This window comes from Neoarius graeffei, chromosome 27, assembly GCF_027579695.1.
Source record: "Neoarius graeffei isolate fNeoGra1 chromosome 27, fNeoGra1.pri, whole genome shotgun sequence".
Lineage (NCBI taxonomy): Eukaryota > Metazoa > Chordata > Actinopteri > Siluriformes > Ariidae > Neoarius > Neoarius graeffei.
In genome coordinates, this window is record NC_083595.1 from 5,260,557 (window position 1) to 5,283,434 (window position 22,878).

A 22,878-nucleotide genomic window follows, 5' to 3' on the forward strand; every position below is an offset into this window, starting at 1 on the left:
TGCCGTGGCAACACCGCAGCACGTCTTCAATTGCATAATGCGAATCTTTTTTATATTATGAAGGTAGTATGGAGGGAGAGAGAGAGAGAATGAAAGAAGAGGAATGAAAGCGGACTGAAAGCGGAATGCGTCAGAGCCGTGTACTGTTCAGTAGAGTAATGTGCGCGTGCTGTGTGTCGCTGATGCTAATGCACCTGCCATCGCCCTTGGCGCACCGTCACGTGATTCCCAACAAGGGGAGGGCGCTGTCGAGCGTCACGGTATGGGCGGGACATGGTAAGGCAGCGCGCTCTCTGATTGGCTGATGCCTTGAGAGCGGCAGCACTGAGAGAGGCCGCGGCTCGCGCCGGGGAGCGAGAGCAGCGCGCGCACCGTCCCGTCACTGTAGTATGGCATCGAGGAGAATGGAGACCAAACCGGTGATAACGTGCCTGAAGAGCCTGCTCATCGTCTACTCCTTCGTGTTCTGGGTGAGTGACGCTGCACCCCGGCGCGGAAAAGAGAGAGATACCGGATCGCCATGTGCTCGCGCGCGTCTGTTTGTTCCGTGTCGATAAATAACCGGACCGTTAGTGGACCGAGATCAAAGGCGGGGCGAGACCCAGACCTTCAGAAAATGGGCTCGAGACCGGACTAATAACCGATGTGTCACGCGACTGCAAGTGCACGGCTCGTGAAACGGGCACGAGCGCGCTACTTAGACAACATTATTGCGTCAGTTTATAATTTAAATAAACAAACAAACAAATAAATAAGCAGTTTTGTGACTGGCTTAGATGCATACTCGATTTACTTATTATTATTATTATAACAATCACCTGCTATATATATCTCTCTCGTGCAATATGATATCAGGAACATGCAGTGCATTACATCCCACTTCTTATCATAAACAAATTATGGCTAATTTTATATATATATGTATATATGTATATTGCACTATAAAGGCCTACATCAAGTGCTGCTTCTACACCCTCTATAGTGAAATATATATATATATATATATATATATATATATATATATATGAAAATATATTGGTGGTGCGGTGTTCTACTCCTTATATGAGAATACACCTTAAGATAAGAAACCACTGCTCCGACACCTTTAGCTTATACCGGTACAGTACACCCTATCTACACTCGTCAGCCACTTTATTAGGAACACCCCTACATCCACCTGCTGTTCGATGCAGTTCTGTCATCACTGATTGAATCATCAAATCATGCAGATAAAAAAAAAAAAAAATCAAGAGCTTCAGAACGTTCAAACATCCGAACGGGGAAAAAATTGCGATCTCGAAGTCTGACTTTCTTTCAGTGTAGCATGGGTGTTGGTTTGAGCCAGATGGACTGCTGGTTTGAGTATTTCAGAACCTGCTGATCTCCTTCCTGGGGTTTGGATGGAAACTCAGACTAATCCATCCTGGTGCCCTGTGTCTGGTTGGAGTCTCATCGCATCGCTCCTGTGGAGGGCGGCCTCATGTGGACAGTTGGGGGTCGCGCCTGGAGGACGCTCTGGACTCTTGCAGTGGTGCTTTTGTGGCTGGGGACTGCAGTTGACTTGCTGACTTTGGGACTGCGGTTGTCGTGAACGGTTTTGCGCTCGGGTTTCCGTCGGCGGGGGGTTTATAGCATCAACGAAGCTGACTTTGTTAGGACTGTTAATGTTATAGTCATGTTGTCTGTTGTTGCCCGGATGGGGATGGGTTCCCTTTTGAGTCTGGTTCCTCTCGAGGTTTCTTCCTCATGTCGTCTGAGGGAGTTTTTCCTTGCCACCATCCCACAGGCTTGCTCACTGGGGATAGATTAGGGATAAAATTAGCTCATGTTTTAAGTCGTTCAAATTCTGTAAAGCTGCTTTGCGACAATGTTTATTGTTAAAAGCGCTGTACAAATAAACTTGACTTGACTTGGAAACAAATGCCTTGTTGATAAGAGAGCTCAGCGGCAAATGGCCACATTGGTTCAAATTTTTTTTATTTTTGCCAGGAAGGATATAGTAACTCATATAATCATTCTTTACAACCGTGGTGAGCAGAAAAGCATCTCAGCATGCAACAGCAGGCAAAAGAACACATTGGGTTCCATTCATACAGCCAAGAACAGGAATCTTAGAATCAACAAGGAGTTCTTATTAAAGTGGCCAGTGTGTGTACATCCCCTACATTAGTGCACTACATAGTGATTGCTCCTAGTCTCTACTCATATTGTATAAAATATATGATCTAGTGCACTATATGTCCAAAACGACTCTATAGGAGAGACCTAGGCGAAGGAACGATGGCTCCTACTCCATATACTGTAATGCACTATGTAGGGTGTAAAATGATAGATCCTATGCTTTGTGTCATGCATTCTTTATACAAACCTAGTGATTCAGCATTAGGCATAGGATCTAATACCCTTCTCTCTGTCCTTCTATCTGTAGGGCACTCCATCGAGTAACCCTATATTTGATCATTTTCTGTGCATATACTATATGTAGTAAGCTAGATTTCAACTGAGACTATTTAACGCTTATCCCGTCATATTCTGTGTCATTAAATGTGCATAGAAACGTTACAAATAAGAATAAAGCTTGGTGTGCAATAGCAGAGATCATTGGTGCTTTCTTCTGGTGAGCGGACGCAGTGAGGAGGACAGTTAGACCGCTTTGCTAACCTCGTCTAAAAATGAAGCTAGTGTCAAGCCAAGCACATAACATGTAAAACAAACGGGCAGTTTTCACAACTGGACAGGCCACGCCCACAAGTAACAAGATACAAATTACACCGAATTACTTGCCACTTGATAGTGTGAACGCAAGGCATGAAATAATGGCTCTGAAGAGTGCGCTAGGTGTCCTTCAGGATGTTAGCTTGGGTTAAGGTGGTGTGTTAAAAGCAGACAGGTGTGTGTGTGTGTGTGTGTGTGTGTGTGTGTGGTTACTGCAGTGACCTTGGAGTACTGAAACAGTGAGTGTACATTATCTGGACACACACACAATATCATAATAACAGTTGAACTGTACGCATTTCATAATCACTACATAAGAACAGCTTATGGCTTACGTAACAGCTCATTATGGTGTAATAACAACTGTATTAGAGGTAATCTAGTGCCCTTCCCGTGGTGCACTCTCTGTAGTGTACTGATATAGTGAGTATCAGGCTGTATCTCAAATGGCAAGATATATATTTTACAACATATAGTACACTACATACTGTAGGGTGTAGGAGCCATAAAACAATCCTTTCCTTTTACAAATGATAAATGTGTCTCAAACGACCTTTTCCCCCGAGTGTGCACTTCATTTTGCAATCATTACCATGAAATAAAAAAAAAAAAATATATATATATATATATATATATATATATTATTGCAAAAAATGTTTGAATACAGACATTTGTTTAACTCCTGAAGTTGAAATTTTATCACAGCTCCACGCTCACAAGTTGCGACGCAGTGTTTGTGTTAGCAGTCGATGCTAAGTGTAACTGTATCCATACGGAGTCTTTTCTTACAGATTTAACATCACATCTGAGGTAAATGTTGATATCCCTGATAAATCTGTCACATTTACATCATCGCTTTGTGTGTATTAATGGCTATGTTGTAGCTAGCTGCATCGTTAGCCTCACTCATTAGCTAGCTTATACTGTAAGAGTTCATCTTTCCCAGTTGCCGAGCAACCATTTATTTTTTATTTATTTATTTTGTTTGTGTTAGCAGTCGATGCTAAGCGTAACTGTATTCATGCAGAGTCTTTTCTTATAGATTTAACATCACATCTGAGGTAAATGTTGATATTTCTGACAAATCTGTGTCATTTACGTCATCACTTTGTGTGTATTAATATTAATGGCTATGTTGTAGCTAGCTGCATCGTTAGCCTCAGTCATTAGCTAGCTTATACTGTAAGAGTTCATCTTTCCCAGTTGCCGAGCAACCATTTATTTTTAATTAATTTATTTTGAGTTAGCAGTCGATGCTAAGCGTAACTGTATCCATGCAGAGTCTTTTCTTATAGATTTAACATCACATCTGAAGTAAATGTTTATATTTCTGATAAATCTCACATCGCTTTGTGTGTATTAATGGCTATGTTGTAGCTAGCTGCATCGTTAGCCTCACTCATTAGCTAGCTTATACTGTAAGAATTCATCTTTCCCAGTTGCCGAGCAACCATTTATTTTTTATTTATTTATTTATTTATTTATTTATTTTGTGTTAGCAGAGTCTTTTCTTATAGATTTAACATCACATCTGAGGTAAATGTTGATATTTCTGACAAATCTGTGTCATTTACGTCATCACTTTGTGTGTATTAATATTAATAGCTATGTTGTAGCTAGCTGCATCGTTAGCCTCAGTCATTAGCTAGCTTATACTGTAAGAGTTCATCTTTCCCAGTTGCCAAGCAACCTTTATTTATTTATTTATTTATTTATTTATTTGCGAGTGTATTGTGTGCTTAGCTTTCCAGTTCAGTTTGTATGTATCATTAAATCCAGTCAGGAATTGATCATGAGTGACGTTTACATCGTATTGTTGCTCAGCGTAGCGTTTCCTGTTTCTGGGTTAAAGATATAAACAGATTCACACCTTATTTATTTATTTATTTATTGGTGGTGATTTGTATTCATGAAGCGCTCTGAAAGCCGCCGCTGGATCGACTCAGGATGTTCAGCACGTACACAGTTCACTCCCTGGTGCTAAACTCACACACACACACATCTCTGTGTGTTAGCACTTAGCTTTTACACAGGTGAACAGGAGTAATGGATGATCTTGTCTCTCTTTTCTGATTTTCGTTGATGGAGTAACGGTGAGCACAGAGCAGATCACGTCCTCAGGCTGTGTGTTTTATATTAAACTACAGTTGGCACCACTTTCTCTGTTCTGTTAGTGATACGGATACGATATTTTTTTTCTCGTTTGGCTTTAAAGTGAGCTTTATTTCACTGAAGCACTTCGCTTGTGTTACAGCAACTGCCCACGGCAGACTGTAGTTCTGCTTTTCTCCTTCTGGACTGTGAAGTCTTTCCACACAGATGACATGATATCAACTTTGCTAAGTAGCTAGCTACTCGCGGTTGTTATGGTAACCGAGGTGGCTGCAGTTACTGTAACGTGATATACTGTACATTACGCCGCTTTATGTTACGTTGTACTGCAAGCGATGTCTGTCTGTCTGTTTATTCTTCTGTCAAACTGTCTGTCTATATATCTGTTCAATAATCTGTCTATCCTTCTTTCTGTTTATGACTGTCTTGTATACATCTATCTCATAGACATATTCCGACTACCTGTTTGTCTCTACCAAGTTTGTCTGTATCTCTAAATGTTTCTCACTACATCAGTTAATCTGTCTGTCTCTCTCTCTATACGTCTCTGTGCATTATACTGTATATCTGTCTATACACTCGTCAGTCTACCCATCATTCTAATGACAGGAATGGCTTGTTTATGACGCGGTTTAATATTATTGTATAATATTTATGTTCTCAGCTTGACCATAAACCAGCGCAGGACCTTTGTGGTGTCCGTGAGCTTCAGTGTGTATCAGTCAGTAACAACGCCCGTGAAATTAAACTCGTATGATGGCCCCTCTAACACTGGCGTTGATTATTATTCCATTCGACTGCCATGCGCTGGACGGCAGTAATATGTAAAACCCTGTGTGTGTGTGTGTGTGTGTGTGTACACTGTCCTACTTCTTCCTGTAATCTGATCTGCTTTGATAGGAATTTAGTGCCTGTGTGATACGTAGCACGCAACAGCTGATTTTAGACGCCTGAAATGTCCAGACGTGTGTGAGAACTGAGAGCTCTGTCTACCGCGCTCCTTATGTTCCTCATGCTCCTCAAGCCTCATCCACTGAACAGAATTACAGGATTCTCTTCCATATAGTTGTGTGCGCGCGCGAAAGTCTTAGGCACATGCAAAGAAATGCCTTCGAGTAACGATGCCTTCAAAACAGTGTTCCCGAAATATCGTCGGACACCGGTCATGACAGACAAAAAATTCAGTTGTCCTACGTAATTAACATAAACGTCAGTCAACTTGACCGATAGCTATTGTAATTACTAATATAAACATCCAAATCTAAAACATGCCTGAATTTAACGTGAGAAAAAAAAAACACTCACAAATATCGTATTTATCGCAACTTAATAAACAAAGTTCTAATACTCCATCGCATACCTTAAATCAGGGCTTTGAACCAGAATTTTTTTCCTATTGGTTCGTTCCGAACAGAAACGAAATTTCAACGTTTCCGGTTTTGGGTTCCACCATTAAATAGACGTTCCCGAACCGGTTAGAACAAAAAAATTTCGTTCCCGGAACGGTTAATTACGTTCCCTGTCAGCTGTTTAACAAATGGCTATAAAATTCTGTCTCTGTCTCATCCAGCTTAAGCCAAATGTAGGCTAATTCTATTACAACCTTCATTAAATAAGACAAGAAATAATTCAAAACAGTTATTATTTCAAATGTTGGCGATTTGGATTCTCAGTATGTCTTCCCATCTACACAAACAGAAAAAGTGCCAAAAATGAAAGATAATTCGTTTAGTGTGTTACCAAAGGCTAGTCAGGCCCTATAGAGGGCTACCGCATGACGTCACCGCGCCGCGAGATTTTGTTAGGCGCCATATTGGAAGACCAAGTACACATCTATGCAAGTACATACATACATAAAACAAACTACACCTGAAATGTAGCCAGGGCCGATTCTGCCCTAATCTGGACCCGGGTGCAACATCGTGCAACCCCCTCCAAAAAAAAACCAAAACACCAGTCTAAATCAGGACAACCATCACATAACTATAACCATAAACATTTTATATCAACTATTTTAACTAAATGGGCTATAACAGGGGTTTTCAAAGTGCGGGAGAGTCAGCCCCCCCTCGGAGAGCAAATAAACAACAGCGCCCCCCCCCCCTTACAATTTTTGTTGTTGCTCTACTTAATGTTCCATTCGTATTTTTAAAAAAATGGTTGTTGTACACATTATTTTTTTCTTTTTCACATTTTAAACATCTGTGCTTTTTAAAACATCTTGTTTTACACACTTTAAACATCCCATAGCATCGTTAGCTAGCATCTCTTGGCAGACAACACACTGTGGCAGTGGAGCATCTTCAGATCCAGTCCATGAAAATCCAAACTTTAAATAATCGTGGTCATACTTCCTTCTTTTTCCAGTCCCCCCAGGATTCCGCGGGCCTTTTTTGTGATTGTTGCGGGCTAAAATGTCTGATGTTGCGGGGGGTTTTCCAAAAAAGTTGCGATGAAAGTTGCGGTGTTTTTTAGGTTTTTGTTGCGATTACATTGCGGGAGGAAGTGAAAGTTGCGAGAAATTGTTGCAATTTTCTCTTTTTGTGATTAAAATTGAGTGATATGTTAAATATTAAGTTATTACTGAAAAACTATTGATTAAAAAAACAAAGAGAAATGGTCCTATAAACAACTTTACCAATATAAAAGATTACCAGGACTACAAAAATGCAGAAAAATAGGCTTTACTTATCCAAATGCACCTGTTGGTTCAAAAGTTAAAGTGCAGAGAACCTCACAGCACAACATGAAGTTACCTTAAATATGATATAAATGCCTCAGCTGTGTGCAGGCAGTCTCTCCTGAAGACTAAATTAAACAATAATTATAAACTAATAAAATAAATGGCTCAGGCTTCATAGAAGAAAAAAACAATTTGAACAGAATCTCACAGTATGATGCTGAAGCTACCTAAACAATGGAAAATAAAATACCATTTTGGCAAAAATGTTGGCATCCATTAACTTCTTGTATTAAGTAAAAAAAAATAAAGTGCACACAGTCCTTCACTGTAAACATAACACACTTTCAGTGTTGCCAGATACTGCTGACGTTTTCCAGTCCAAAATATGTTCAAAACCCGCCAAAATGCACTTGAAATCGTCCAATCTGGCAACAGGACGCGCATGCTGCTTCTCTTGAACACACGGAAGTAAGGCGGAAGGTAGTTTGTCTACGTCACCTCAAGACGACGCCAACGATTGGTCAAATTTGCGGGAAAGTTGCGGTGATTGGATATAATTGCAACACCGCCCTGAATTCGCGGGGATTGGTTGAATTTGCGCTGAAGTTGCAAATCGCAACATCCTGGAGGCTCTGTTTTTTTGCTTGGCCCAGACTTTGTCTCGTCACTCACTGTAGCTTTAGGTACTAAAATCGATCCATTTTGTCTCTCACGTTGGGCCCCCCCTGAAGAACTCTGGCGTGCCCCACACTTTGAAAAGCCCTGGGCTATAATAAATAAGCCTGCAGGCAGCCACGGCGGGCTGCCTCAGAAAAGTAACCATTCAATGACACAACTGAAAGCCTGCAGCCACGGCGGGCTGCCTCAGAAAAGTAACCATTTGTCCTACCTTAAAACTCGTTTTGCATTTTCTGCCTCCTTTTTTGTATTTTCGACCCTCCGTTTATTTTCTTTCCTTTTCTGAAAACCCGATTTGTGTCCAGACATTTTGTTCTGCTACCAACGAACTAACTCGTCAGGTCTCGTCTCTCGAGCCTGCGATGATTCCCGTGGGAAGGGCAACAATTGATACATTTTTACAAACAGCCAATAGGGAGGTTGCAACGTTCAGGCTCTTCTTTGCTCAGACACTCAGTAATGCACTTACTGAATAATGCACTTACTCATCACGTGGAGACGTGATAGTAGTCCACCTTCCCGCTCTCTCCATTCAGTCAGCGAACGTCACACAGGAAGTGAACCCCAGCGGGTCATAGAAACTTGCGCAGGAGAAGAATGGCTTTTTTATTTGTAGGCTACGGAAACTTTGAGGAACGAAATAAAAACCGGTATTAACCGGTTACCATTATTTTTAATAAGCGTTTCTGTTCCGGAACATAAAAAATAATAAAGTTTCTGGTTTCGTTTCTGTTCCATGTGAAATAGAAAAAGTTCCCGGTTTTCGTTTTCGTTCCTTGAACCGGTTCAAAGCCCTGCCTTAAATACACGTCAATGGTGCACAGAGTTTTCTTGCAGCGACCTACTTAGTTCATTGAGAAGATACGTTATCGATCGATATGCTGTCCGAATGCATTCGCGCCATATTTGTTTACCTTGTCACTGTATAGATGGCTCTGATTGGTCTGTCTATTGAGGCCTCTCCCTTTATCCAATCAAAAGTCGCCTTACTACCTCTTTTGGTTGCTCGCTGTCAAAATGTCCATGCTGAATGCGGCCGGTAAAAGCGTGCCTTGGTTTTTTGGAAAAAATGCAAAATCAGACACCGTCAAACAGCAAGTTGCTTTCAAAAGGAAAACATCTGTCAATTCTGAAGGGGGGAAGCAGCGATGTCGGTGTTTTCAAGAGGCATGGCGAGTTGGGAGGCCTTGGCTTCGTTACGATTACGGGAAAAATCAGGCCGTGCACTTATCCAATTAAGCTAAAATTGTCTGACAAGGTCTGAAAAGGTCTGACATAGATCTGCCCAATGTCAGACAATATGACTGATGTTAAGGAATGTTTTTCGGGAACACTGTCAAAAATAACTCCATTAAATGTTTTTGCATTTAAGAAAACATTTTAAAGAGCACTAAACAGTAATAAATGAAACAAAGTCGATGTTTGGTGTGACGACCCTTTGCCTTTAAAAATAAAAAAGCAGTCTAAGGTACATTGTGTTCAGTTTTATCAGGAAATGAGCTGATGAATCGATATTTTTGTATTCCAGTTAAATGTAAAAGTATCACTAGTGCCGCTTTTGCCATCCAAACTGGTCCTATTGCAAAAGGATAGTGACGACCACAGCAGTAGTTTTTATACTTCTCCTCGTTAAATAAGATTTGGTTCAGGGGATCACTTCATCAGTACCTCATTAAGTAAAAGGAGGTGTGCTTGTGCTGGAATTCCAGCACAGACACTGGAATAAAATGGCTGCCGTACAGAAATGGAAGTGGTCTCTTCATTTTTTCCAGAGCTGGATACATATATATGCAGTGTTTTCCCCAGAAAAAAATTCAAGCCCTAAATTCTGGCATGATAATACACAGAAAATTGAGCGCCAATTGTGAAACTGGGGGGTCCGGGGGGGGGGATTTTTTGAAAATCGATGCTCTCAGGTGCATTTTCAGGGTCTCCGAGAGGTTTTAGATCCATGATTATAGGATCGATTTTACCAGTGTTTCAATGATTTCTGACCTAAATAGTATTTGAAATTTCACCTTAAAGTTCAACATGCAAGTTAAACTGTTTTGTTATAGATTACTGAGGTCTAGGATCGATTGAAGATCTACAGGGATCCCTTAATTATCTATGATCAAGTCGTGTTGTAAGAAAAATGTGCATGAAAATATGAACAGTGGTTTGCTCCATCTTACGCAATCCAGTGAAGAGAATCGATCATCATGACCTCCTGTTGATCACAAAGGGATCTGAACCTAAGACCTGCCGCTTTAAAATAAGTTGCTGTATTACTATAACTGTAATGATTTAGAATGTTTCTGATGCAATTACCGTAATATATGTATAATTAAGATACACTGAAAAGAAAAGTAAGGCAACTGCGTATTATAAAGTTTAAATTTTGGCGCTTTATTAAATGGACTAGATTAAGATTAAAACATATTTAAAGGAAAAGAAAATTTAATTCATACATTTAAGTTTGCAGAAAGATTATGTACTTATAAACACATTCATGAAGAGAATTTGTTAATACAACCCTGATTCCAAAAAAGTTAGGACAAAGTACAGATTGTAAATAAAAACGGAATTCAATGATGTGGAAGTTTCAAAATTCCATATTTTATTCAGAATAGAACATAGATGACATATCAAATGTTTAAACTGAGAAAATGTATCATTTAAAGAGAAAAATTAGGTGATTTTTAAATTTCATGACAACAACACATCTCAAAAAAGTTGGGACAAGGCCATGTTTCCCACTGTGAGACATCCCCTTTTCTCTTTACAACAGTCTGTAAACGTCTGGGGACTGAGGAGACAAGTTGCTCAAGTTTAGGGATAGGAATGTTAACCCATTCTTGTCTAATGTAGGATTCTAGTTGCTCAACTGTCTTAGGTCTTTTTTGTCGTATCTTCCGTTTTATGATGCGCCAAATGTTTCCTATGGGTGAAAGATCTGGACTGCAGGCTGGCCAGTTCAGTACCCGGACCCTTCTTCTACGCAGCCATGATGCTGTAATTGATGCAGTATGTGGTTTGGCATTGTCATGTTGGAAAATGCAAGGTCTTCCCTGAAAGAGACGTCGTCTGGATGGGAGCATATGTTGCTCTAGAACCTGGATATACCTTTCAGCATTGACGGTGTCTTTCCAGATGTGTAAGCTGCCCATGCCACACGCACTAATGCAACCCCATACCATCAGAGATGCAGGCTTCTGAACTGAGTGCTGATAACAACTCGGGTGGTCCTTCTCCTCTTTAGTCCGAATGACACGGCGTCCCTGATTTCCATAAAGAACTTCAAATTTTGATTCGTCTGACCACAGAACAGTTTTCCACTTTGCCACAGTCCATTTTAAATGAGCCTTGGCCCAGAGAAGACGTCTGCGCTTCTGGATCATGTTTAGATACGGCTTCTTCTTTGAACTATAGAGTTTTAGCTGGCAACGGCGGATGGCACGGTGAATTGTGTTCACAGATAATGTTCTCTGGAAATATTCCTGAGCCCATTTTGTGATTTCCAATACAGAAGCATGCCTGTATGTGATGCAGTGCCGTCTAAGGGCCCGAAGATCACGGGCACCCAGTATGGTTTTCCGGCCTTGACCCTTACGCACAGAGATTCTTCCAGATTCTCTGAATCTTTTGATGATATTATGCACTGTAGATGATGATATGTTCAAACTCTTTGCAATTTTACACTGTCGAACTCCTTTCTGATATTGCTCCACTATTTGTCGGCGCAGAATTAGGGGGATTGGTGATCCTCTTCCCATCTTTACTTCTGAGAGCCGCTGCCACTCCAAGATGCTCTTTTTATACCCAGTCATGTTAATGACCTATTGCCAATTGACCTAATGAGTTGCAATTTGGTCCTCCAGCTGTTCCTTTTTTGTACCTTTAACTTTTCCAGCCTCTTATTGCCCCTGTCCCAACTTTTTTGAGATGTGTTGCTGTCATGAAATTTCAAATGAGCCAATATTTGGCATGAAATTTCAAAATGTCTCACTTTCGACATTTGATATGTTGTCTATGTTCTACTGTGAATACAATATCAGTTTTTGAGATTTGTAAATTATTGCATTCCGTTTTTATTTACAATTTGTACTTTGTCCCAACTTTTTTGGAATCGGGGTTGTATGTCAAATGCAGCATAATTTGGAATAATAATGATAAGCGTATTTGGCAGTGTGATGTCGCTGTGAGCCTTTAACAAAAGAATAATCCGGAGCCGCCTTTTGTTAAATGGATCCCAGTGACATCACACTGACAAAAATGCTTATGATGATTATTTGAAATGATGCTGTATTTGACACATTTGGACAATTTCACTTCGTGAGAGTGTTTATAAGTACGTAATCTTTCTGCAAACCCAAACCAATGAATTAAGTTTTCTGCTCCTTTAAAGCAGATTAATTCTCCTTGGCTTTTGCTTGGCCCGATGTTGGGCAGCGCTCTCATAGTCCATCTCGCCGTCATCCATGCTGATGTGGATCAGATTGTCCAGCGAGTCTCCTAGCTTATTAAAATCACTCGGCTTTGTCCGTCTGGTGCGGGACGACACCGGCAGCCAATGAGATCGCTTATAACGAATCGGAAACTTCCGGGACATCTGACGTTTTCTTTCGATATTTTTATTGGACGGTTTAAACACGTGATCTTGACACAGCCAACAGATTACAGTTTGTTTACATCATACCACGCGGACATATTACTTTGACAGACTCGACACAAACATTGGAAAAAAGAGCACTTGTTTAACACAAATATCAATCAGTATGTAGCTAAACGGATCTGTTATTTGCTCTCCTGTGTATCTAGTTACTTTTGGGTAGGAAGTTTAACGTATCGGTATAAATCTAAGCGTATCGGATTTTAACTAAAGCGACTGAGCGTATCAGCAGGCAGAGCCGATACGCTAAAACGCTTTGGGGAAAACCATGATATATACCGTACATGATCATGCTGTTTCTCTCGACCACTGTTTCCTGTGAAGATGTACCATGTTTTGGGCAGTGTTCGTAGTTTTCTGTCCCACTTGTATGGCAGTGTTAGGACGGCTGTCTTCGAAGTGACAGTCCTATCCACCATATGTATACTTTTTTTTTTTTAAACAATGTGCAGCTCTACTTTGGTGAGCACAACGATGTTACTGTCTTTTCCGTGATGTGAAGATTTCTTGTCCAAAATAGAAAATGTTGCCAAGTTTCCTACCTCATTAGAATAAACGCTGCCCAGCTCGAGACCCTTGTGCTGAATTGATTGCATCCTTATTAAAGAGAAAGGAAAAAAAAATGAGAACAGAGCAAAGAACACAACAAGATCAGCCAAAGTCCTTTTTGTTTTATATCAGTACGATATATTTTATTGAGATCTTGCTGAAGATTTTTGTTTTACATCACTGTATCATATTAATATTCTACAGACTGTATATCAGCTAGTAAGAACTCGACACCTCCAGGCATCAGTTTAGAGGACGTTTTTGGCATCTGTCAAAAAAAAAAAATGCACTCTGGTTTGTGACTGAGAACAATATCTTTCCCGTCTTGCAACTGTGGAACTCTTTCAGACTCATGAGTGACACGTTTACGTAAGAGTATTTTTCATTAAAATTCAACTGAGCTTTACACGTGACTATCCATCAACGCATCAACACCAGAGCGTGGCTGTGAACGCGGCTTCGTGGTTGTTTCAGCTTAGAAAAGTCTCGGACTAACCCATGCCCCCGTCCCGGTCTAATCCCGACCCCCGATGCATCTCTCCCATGTCTGCTGACCCAGATTCTGCTCTCTAGCGCTGTGTAATAATTTTTGCCGTATAATATGTAATAACTCTCGATTTCCAGTTCTCACGGGTGCTTAATAATACGGGACTTATCACTAAAAGTAGAGCATTGCGGAAAAATTGTTTTTTGAAATAATGCGCTGAGTTTGACTTCGTTAATAAATCGTTTATATTTGCACATGGCAGAGATGATCTCCAGAATGAAAGTCAGCATGAAACAGAAATGTAATTTTGGTCTCACCATCTCCCTCGTTAGCACATTTGGGTCAATGGGATGGAACGATGCTAATGATACATTGCGAGGCAGGACCTTTTGGCTTTATGGCGCTCTCCCTGGCTCTCCGAGTGTGTCTGTACGATAATAATTGTGTTTGCTTTGCTTTTCCGTAATGTTCCCCAGCAGGCACGGCCAGCACACAGAGCGGCTTTATCTGCACTGCCCGAGAGAGAGTGTGTTACTCTCGCAGTCACACTGTCTCTATCTCTCCAGTTCCAGCCCCAGGCTTGATGAGAAAATGACACGATTGATTGGTTCGGGTTGCAACCGCCTCCGTTTCCCCATCCTCACCCCCCACACGCTGTCTTCCTCAGCAGACAATAGACAGAGTGATGGGGGAACGTCAGGGCACGCGGCAAAGGAAATGCAGTTCTACCTTGTGGTTTGACTCCTCTAATTATTACATATGCTGTTCAGTACCACAGCTTGTTGATCCTTTTAGAAACATAGACTGAATGGTGGCATTACTGTGGTCTGATTGGTCGGGGTGTAACGATGCGTTCTCTTTTTGCATCTCGATACAAAAATGGGATAATGTGCGTCGTGGAAATCAGCATTCTGTTAATTATGCATCTAATGCAGTTGCATTGTTTGAACACCAGAGGGCCCAATCTGCTCGTCCCATAGAGTTAAAATACAGAATACAGAGAGAATTCAGGTCATGATCACATTCTTTTGTAGAGAGCCTGCCCCATTACCAGGTATCATCTGCCCTTGTGAAGTGACCTATAGCATTATCGGTTACGCAACCATGTTAAACCGTTATATAACTGTGTATAACCATTAAAATTGCCTTCAGTAGCTTTCAAACGACGCTAACCCTGCGTCTCTGTGACCTACAGCGCATGAGAAAGAGTTCGTGGAAGACGGTCATTTTAGCCGACTTTGGAGCTCTATTTCCATTAAAATGGCAACTCGGGCAGGAATCGTGGTTCCGGAACTGTGGTCCAGTTGGTTACAGTGACATTAGGGAGGAAACTGTGTTCTGACTGGTTGCAGTGGTATTGGGGCGGGAACTGTGGTCCGATTGGTTAAATAATTGCACACAATACTGAATGTTCTATAAATTATGCACACTCATCCTTCCTTATATTTAACCTCTCCAAACGCAAAAGTGAAAGCAGCGTGTGGCGTGTCGTCTTCTGAAATAAAGCGAGTGTTTTGATCCGTTACATGCGTGACATGACTTTGTATGATGTGATAAATATCAAAGTTATAACAAACAAACAAAAAATCCTTGAAGTTCACCTCTTCCTGCAGTTGTTTTGGGGATTCAAAATAATTTCATCAGCATTCTCATCGTGCGCTCTGACGACTTCAGTCACGTAAAGTGTGAAAAGTGCCGACTTTAGATCGAGGACTCAGTTCAAGTGAAGCTGTGAGAAGCGCCATGACAGACACACACACTGAGTGTGCCTCTTCTCAATGAGCAGAAGATTCCTGTGAGGTGTTTACAAGGCAGGCTGAATATTCCCACGTGGCGACGTAAGCAGATTTAATAATATCAGTCGGCGTGTAATCTGAGCCCAGGGACTGAGCTGGTGTCCCGGTGTTAATTTAGACCGGAGACTTCGCTGCTCCAGGTCACGTAAGGACGGGAAGTGAAACCGCTCACCTCCGCAAGGTTTCACAACAACAACGAAAGTACACGGTTATTATGGTGTTTGTGGTATGACCTGTTGTACTAAGATACCTCATGGGGTGGTTTTCGGTATATTATCATCATATTTCTACGTAGACGCTTTTCCATTCTTTATTAAACCGAAACAAGAGCAATTCCAGCGTTATGGACGTGACACTTGAACTCAAAATGGCAACAAATGACCCAGTGCATGTTTTATTGTCTCCCAGTATTTAAACAGGTGTTGCATATTTTAAGGCTGTACCATACTGGAGAAGTGATAGAACAAGAACAATTCCCATAGTACATCTAGGGCATGCCAGAAAATGCCAATAAAAGATGCGTTATGGATGTGACAGAAAAAGTATCACTTTTCTTGGGTGACTGTACATTTTTATCAAACTCTGTGAAATCGTAAACCTAATGTCGAAATGGAGATATCCGTTTGATAGAGGGGTCCAAGGTGAATATTAAAAAATCTTTGTTTAAAATATTTTGTATTTCATGCAGAGTTTCGGAAGGAAAAGTCAGCGTTCTGGATGTGACGCGTCTGAAATAGACATGGCATATGTTTAGAAAATCAGCAATTTAACCACCATAACCCTTTGAAAAACTCTCTAAATATCAGCTAAAACTATCAAAGTTCTTAAATAATATTTAGGATGGCTATTGTTTTGCTGTTTTGTGGATTTTAGCATACATTTCTGTGGCTTGCGGCAATAATATAGAATTGTACATGATCAAAGTTGATTTTAGCTTGGGGTTTACATTATAAGAAAGAAAGACTGACAGTGACACATTAGGTGATCAAAATATTTATTTATTTATGTATTTATTTATTTATTTGTTTATTTATTTAGTTTGTTTAGTTTGAAATTTGGGATCTCCTGTGAGGTTGACATTTACATGGAATTGCCCACAAACACAAAGTTAGCCAGGAAAAGCTGGAAGGTTTTGTGTGGAAACACAAACACACCATCAATAATCAGGAAGTTAGCTAAGAGGCAATAAAACAAACCAAGGGGTAGAAACTATGAACACTACGATAGGCAAAATGACAAATCCTGCGAATTCTTATGAATTTGCTCGTGTGCGTTCGTTTCACTTTTTATAAAAAATTTAATTGGATTGTTACAAAGCCCTAATTGGCCTCTTCTTCATTCGCCGCTCCAGAAGCCAGACGTGTTCATTAAACGTGGGATGATCAAAGTCCTGCACTTACTAATGGCGTTGGAATAAACGAGCAGAGGGAGGTAAGGCAGTGTTGTTGTTGTTTTTTTTTTAATATATTTGGGCGCGTGTGTGTGTGTGTGTGTGTGTGTGTTTAGCGAAAGCACTTTGTTGATCCTCATTAAGCTTGTTAAGCGCCAACTCATATCTTTGTGTTCATGTTCCCCTTCAGACGCTACAACCACTAAATAGCCATCAAAAGACAAACCGATGGAGCCTGAAAGCTTTGAAGAGAAGCATCAAGTTACGCTAGCATTTATTATTAGCGTGTGTGTGTGTGTGTGTGTGTGTGTGTGTGTGTGTGTGTTAAGCCGGACAAATATAGCCTTAATTCAAGTTTCATCATTCTCAAACCATTGTGAGTGAAAAATCAATGTCTGGGTAGCTATCAGAGCTGATGAAGCACCCAGACGAGTAGAGAACTTGTCATCAAGATGATGAGACAGATTCAATCTCCTTGACTGAGTACTTCTAGACATCGGTCGAAATGTTTATGGGAACTCAGCCACTTAAATGGGAGGGGCTACGTAGCCGAGCTAGCCTTAAAGGGATCCTCCAGCAGATTTACTCTTAAGCCTAGCGCTACGCTCACACTGCAAGGCTTAATGCTCAATTCCGATTTTTTTGTGAAATCGTTCACATTAACAAATATATGTGACTTGTATGTGATCCTCAGTATGAACGAAAAGCGACCTAAAAGTGTTCCGCATGCGCATTGCAGGATACGACGACGTCACACGCAGTGAGCATGGCCAGTGTTTACGGAAGTAAAACCGCCCGGTTGCGGTATGACCCACCCAGATACGTTTTTTGAACTGGGGGGGACAAAAAACTGGGGGGGGACAAAGCTGCCAGCAAACCAACCCCAACCCCGATATGCCTGTCAAACTTGTTGTGGGTTACCATAGCAACCAAGCTCGAGCTCGCAACCTGTGCAGTCTGCGCAGCTCAACCAACCGAATATCAGTCTTTGTTTTGTTTTATGTGAGTTGTTGCAACTATGTATACACTGCTGTGCACCTCAATAAACCGAATGGTAATTAGTCTTTTGATTTTTCCGTGAGGTTTGCCTTATGCAAAGAAAGACAGCATAGACGTTTTTTCCTCCATATAAGTGGGGGGGACCGAACGAAGTGAATTTAAATCTGGGTGGGACGAGTCCCACCCTCTATCTGCGCCCGTGATTATGCGCCATGTTGTTGTAACTTTTTTTGAGAGACCCGCCGCCTACTTCAGCGCAGAATAGTGACGTTTGTGGCTTGTTGATGACGTGTAAGTCGGATGAATGCGACCTGGCGGTTCAGACTGAAGTCGTATATGAAAAGAGCAGATAGGAATCGGAATTAGGACCACATATCCAAACGGCCTGGGTCGGATGTGAAAAAATCGGATCTGTGTCGTTCATATTGTCAATAAAAGATCGGATACAGGTCACATATGGGCGAAAAGATCGGATTTGAGTCACTTCAGCCTGCAGTGTGAACGTAGCCTAGGTCACAACCGGCCGTACGTGCTCCTACGGCCAGTCTACGTGCAAAAAAACGCGAGAAACGCACGGAGGGCGCGCGTGTGACGTGCTGATTTTCGAGCCGTAGACCGGCCGCAGAGGTTCTTTGTCATGTCAAACAAACTCTACGGGTGCTTACGTTTTTTCAGGTTGCAAGACAAACTTACGGCCAACGTGCGTCTTTCTCCACGAACAAAAAAAACGCAGCAATTTGGGAAACGCCAAAAATCGCACGGCCAAAAAAATCGTACGTCCGGTTGTGACCTAGGCTTTAAACGTATGTTAAGTATTAATAGATTTCAACAGTCAAACATTCATCTTCGGAGACTAAATAGTGTTCTAGAAAAATGCATTTTTATTAAAATACCAGACGGGCCTCCTGCGGAAGTGACGTCTGCGATGACGTTGCATAGCGGAAGCTTGGAGCAACTCAGCTCTTCATATCCTCTGCGTACATCGTGGTTTTGCTAGTCGAGTTTGAACGAATCGTCCAATGAGACGCTTTCATCTCCCAACAAAGAACACTGGATCATCTCGTCTTTGAAGACAATGGTCTCTGTCTGGATTTCAACACTGACTGGTTCATCTGTTTGCACAGCAATACCGCTCTTTCAGGTCAAGTCACGCTCCGAGCACATAAATGAAAATGAAACTACCGTGAAATAAAACTTCGGAAATTTCAAACGAGTGAGTTTCATGCAAAACGTTCTGAGGAATTCTCTTATCTGGAGTGGAGTCAACTGCACCTGAAGCTCAATCAAATGCTCCGTCTCTTGATCTGTTGGTGATTGTTCTTTAACACTGGTGCTTTCTTTGTTGCCCGTATTTTCTTCCAGTTTACGCTGAAGAGCCTCAACGCATCGGAATACCGATTACAATTCACCAGGTCAGACACCGATAATATACCAGGGATGGATCCGGACCGACGCGTGCGCAGAAATATATATGCACCACTTGGCATCGGTCATGGAGCGTTTGTTTACTCTACCGCTAGCCGGCTACATGGGCTATAGCCACGCTCAACCAACAGACCGGGCTGAGCCGTGGTTGTAGTGGGCCGTGGCTGCCTTCTTCAGTAGGGGCTCAGTGTGCTCTGCACATAGCGATCTAGTAAAATTAGTGAAAATATTTCTGCAAATGTGTGTCAGATTCTTGGGCTGGATCCATCCCTGTATACTACAAATAATCATGGTAGAACAAAGACGAAACTAACCTCCCGGTGGTGTTGTCTCTGTTGCCGCTCAGCACCACATCGGCGGACTTTTGGAGCTGAACGATGGGCAAATATTGTTGGCACGGCATCATCTTTTCTTTCTTTTTATTCAGATTCAAAATGTTCGGAGCATCAGTGGGGCGCCGCAGGCAGATTGTTTTGAGGTCTTCCGATGGCATGAATCCATTTCTTGCAAATGGATTCTTGATTCTGGCCAGATAAATGGCGAAAAGTTATCTTCTCATCCTTTTTTCGCATCATTTTGGCATTTATATGCTGCGCTACGAGCCGTACTTTACTTACTTAAAAACCTAGAAATTTGGTAAAAATACTTGTAAAACTAGCAAAACCACGCTGTACGCAGAGGATATAAAGAGCCGAGTTGCTCCAAGCTTCCACTGTAGAATAGAATAGATAGAATAGAATAGAATGCCTTTATTGTCACTATACACATGTACAATGAGATTAAAGCATCTCTAATAACAGTGCAAATAGCATGTAGAGAGAGAGAGAGAGAGAGGGAGGAAGGAAACAAAATGGGGGGGGGGGGGGGAGGGTATAAGGGGGGTAAGGTGCACAGTCCTGAGGTGAATGTGTTGCGTTTCACATTATGGAGTGTGGTATTGCACATTATAAAAGTATTGCACAGAGAGAGTCACCTTATAAAGTACTGCACATTATAAATTATTGCACGAAGGGAGTCACATAGTAAAATAAATAGACTATAAAGTCAGAGCATATCCGAGTTCAGGGCGGTTATGGCTTTTGGAAAGAAGCTGTTTTTGAATCGATTTGTCTTTGTCCTGATGCACCTGTAGCGCCTCCCTGAGGGCAACAGGTCGAACAGATCAAAGCCAGGGTGGGAGCTGTCCTTGATAATGTTCTTAGCTCTGCTAAGGCAGCGGGAGGTGTAAATGTCCATCAGGGAGGGGAGAGGGCAGCCGATGGTCTTCTGTGCTGCCTTAACTACCCTCTGGAGCCTCTCCCTGTCTACAGCAGTGCAGCTGCCGTACCATACTGTGATACAGTACGTCAGCAGGCTCTCGATGGATGAGCGGTAGAAGGTCAGCAGCAGGTTGGAGCTCAGGTTGTGCTTCCTGAGGACTCTCAGGAAGTGTAGCCACTGCTGAGCCTTCTTAATGACTGCTGTAATGTTTACTGACCAGGAGATGTCGGCGGAGATGAGGACGCCGAGAAACCGGAAGGTGTGGACCCTCTCCATATACTTGTTGTTGATTTAGAGGGGGGCTAGGTCGGTGCTGTGCTTCCTGAAGTCAACAATGAGCTCTTTGGTTTTTTTGGTGTTCAGAGCGAGGTTATTCTCTGAACACCAGGCTGCCAACTTCAGGACCTCCTCTCTGTAGGCTGTCTCGTCTCCCTTTGAGATGAGTCCGACCACTGTGGTGTCGTCAGCAAACTTGACGATAAGGTTGTTGTTGTTGTGGGTCGAACTACAGTCGTGGGTGTAGAGGCAGTACAGGAGGGGGCTCAGCACACAGCCCTGTGGAGAGCCGGTGCTCAACGTGCGGGTGGAGGAGAAGTGGGGGCCAAGTCTCACAGTCTGTGCCTGGTTGGTAAGAAAGTCCTTTATCCAGGCACATGTGAGAGGAGGGAGGCCGAGAGTGTCCAGTTTACTGATAAGGATGTCCGGGATTATTGTGTTGAAATCAGAACTGTAATCCACAAAGAGTATGTGGACGTAGCTCTGCTGCTGCTCCAGGTGGTTCAGTACAGAGTGTAGAGCTACGGCGATGGCGTCCTCTGTGGATCTGTTCACGCGATATGCAAACTGGTAGGGGTCGAAGCCTGGGGGGAGGTGGTCCTTGATGTGCTGAAGAACTAGTATCTCGAAGCACTTCATGATTACCAGAGTGAGGGCCACAGGACGGTAATCATTCAGGCTAGTGACGGGAGACTTCTTCGGCACCGGGATTATTGTAGCTGATTTTAGGCAGGGCGGGATGACTGCCTGAACCAGGGAGAGGTTAAAGATCCTGGTGAAGGTAGGGGCGAGCTGGTGGGTGCATGCTCTGAGCACCTTACCAGGTACACCATCTGGGCCGGCAGCTTTCTTGGGGTTCACTGCCAGGAGCACCCGTCTGACATCGTGCTCCTGTACAGTGAATGGGGTGATGTACGAACTGTGTGGTAGTGGGGGCAGGGCTGGAGCAGATGAGTGCTGCTGAGATGTTTCAAAGCGAGCAAAGAAGCAATTTAGCTCCTCTGCCAGCGGCGCACTCCAGTCTCCTGTTGACACATCACAGTCTCTGAAGTTCGTGATGTCTTGTATGCCCTGCCACACATCCTGTATGTTGTTGCTGGACAGGTGGGACTCTATATGCAGCCTATGGTCCGCCTTGGCTTTTTTAATTTCTCTTTTTAGATCAGCTCGAGCGGCACTGTACAGAGCTCTGTCACCTGACCTGAAGGCAGCGTCGCGAGCCCTGAGGAGTGAGCGGACCTGACTGGTCATCCAGGGTTTCTGGTTTGGGAAAACCAGGATGGTTTTTTATCCACCGTCACATTTCCGATACAGAACTTGATAAAGTCCAGTACCGTTCCTGTGAATGTCTCCAGCTCCTGGTGTTCAAATAAGTCCTACTACGCCACGTCATTGCATATGTCACTTCCGCAGGAGGCCCGTCTGGTATTTTAATAAAAATTTATTTTTCTAGAACATTATTTGGTCTCTGAAAATGAACGTTTGACTGTTGAAATCTACGAATACTTTTACTTCACATACGGTAAGTTTAAGAGTAAATCCGCTGGAGGATCGCTTTAACAAGACACCTGATCATTAACTATTCAGCTGGATTCTGGGATCCCAAACCCTTCTTGTCCTGCTTAGAAAATGGTCCTGTTCATGTTGACCTCAGCCATGGTTTTAGCATTTAAAGGCCCGGTCCCACTGCACTTACGGATGCAAAGAGGATGTAAAACGTAAAAAAATCTTTGCCATCCGTTGGAAAACGCTATGCATCCGTTGTGTACTCATTGCATACGTGCTTCATACGCCCTATCCATCGAGCATCCGTCCACTGTGATTTCATCCGCGCAAAAAGTTTTGAGCTGCACAAAA

The 22,878-nt window shown here is 42.3% G+C and overlaps 1 protein-coding gene across 1 annotated transcript in view; it reads left to right on the forward strand.

The window, feature by feature from the left end:
- Positions 1–343: 343 nt before the first annotated feature.
- tspan7b (tetraspanin 7b) overlaps positions 344–22,878 on the forward strand; it is a 72,356-nt gene continuing 49,821 nt past the window's right edge. Inside the window, exon 1 of the mRNA XM_060911183.1 lies at positions 344–470. Within this exon, the coding sequence (XP_060767166.1) occupies positions 390–470 (81 nt within the window). The 5' untranslated portion in view covers positions 344–389. The remainder of the gene's footprint in view (positions 471–22,878) is intronic.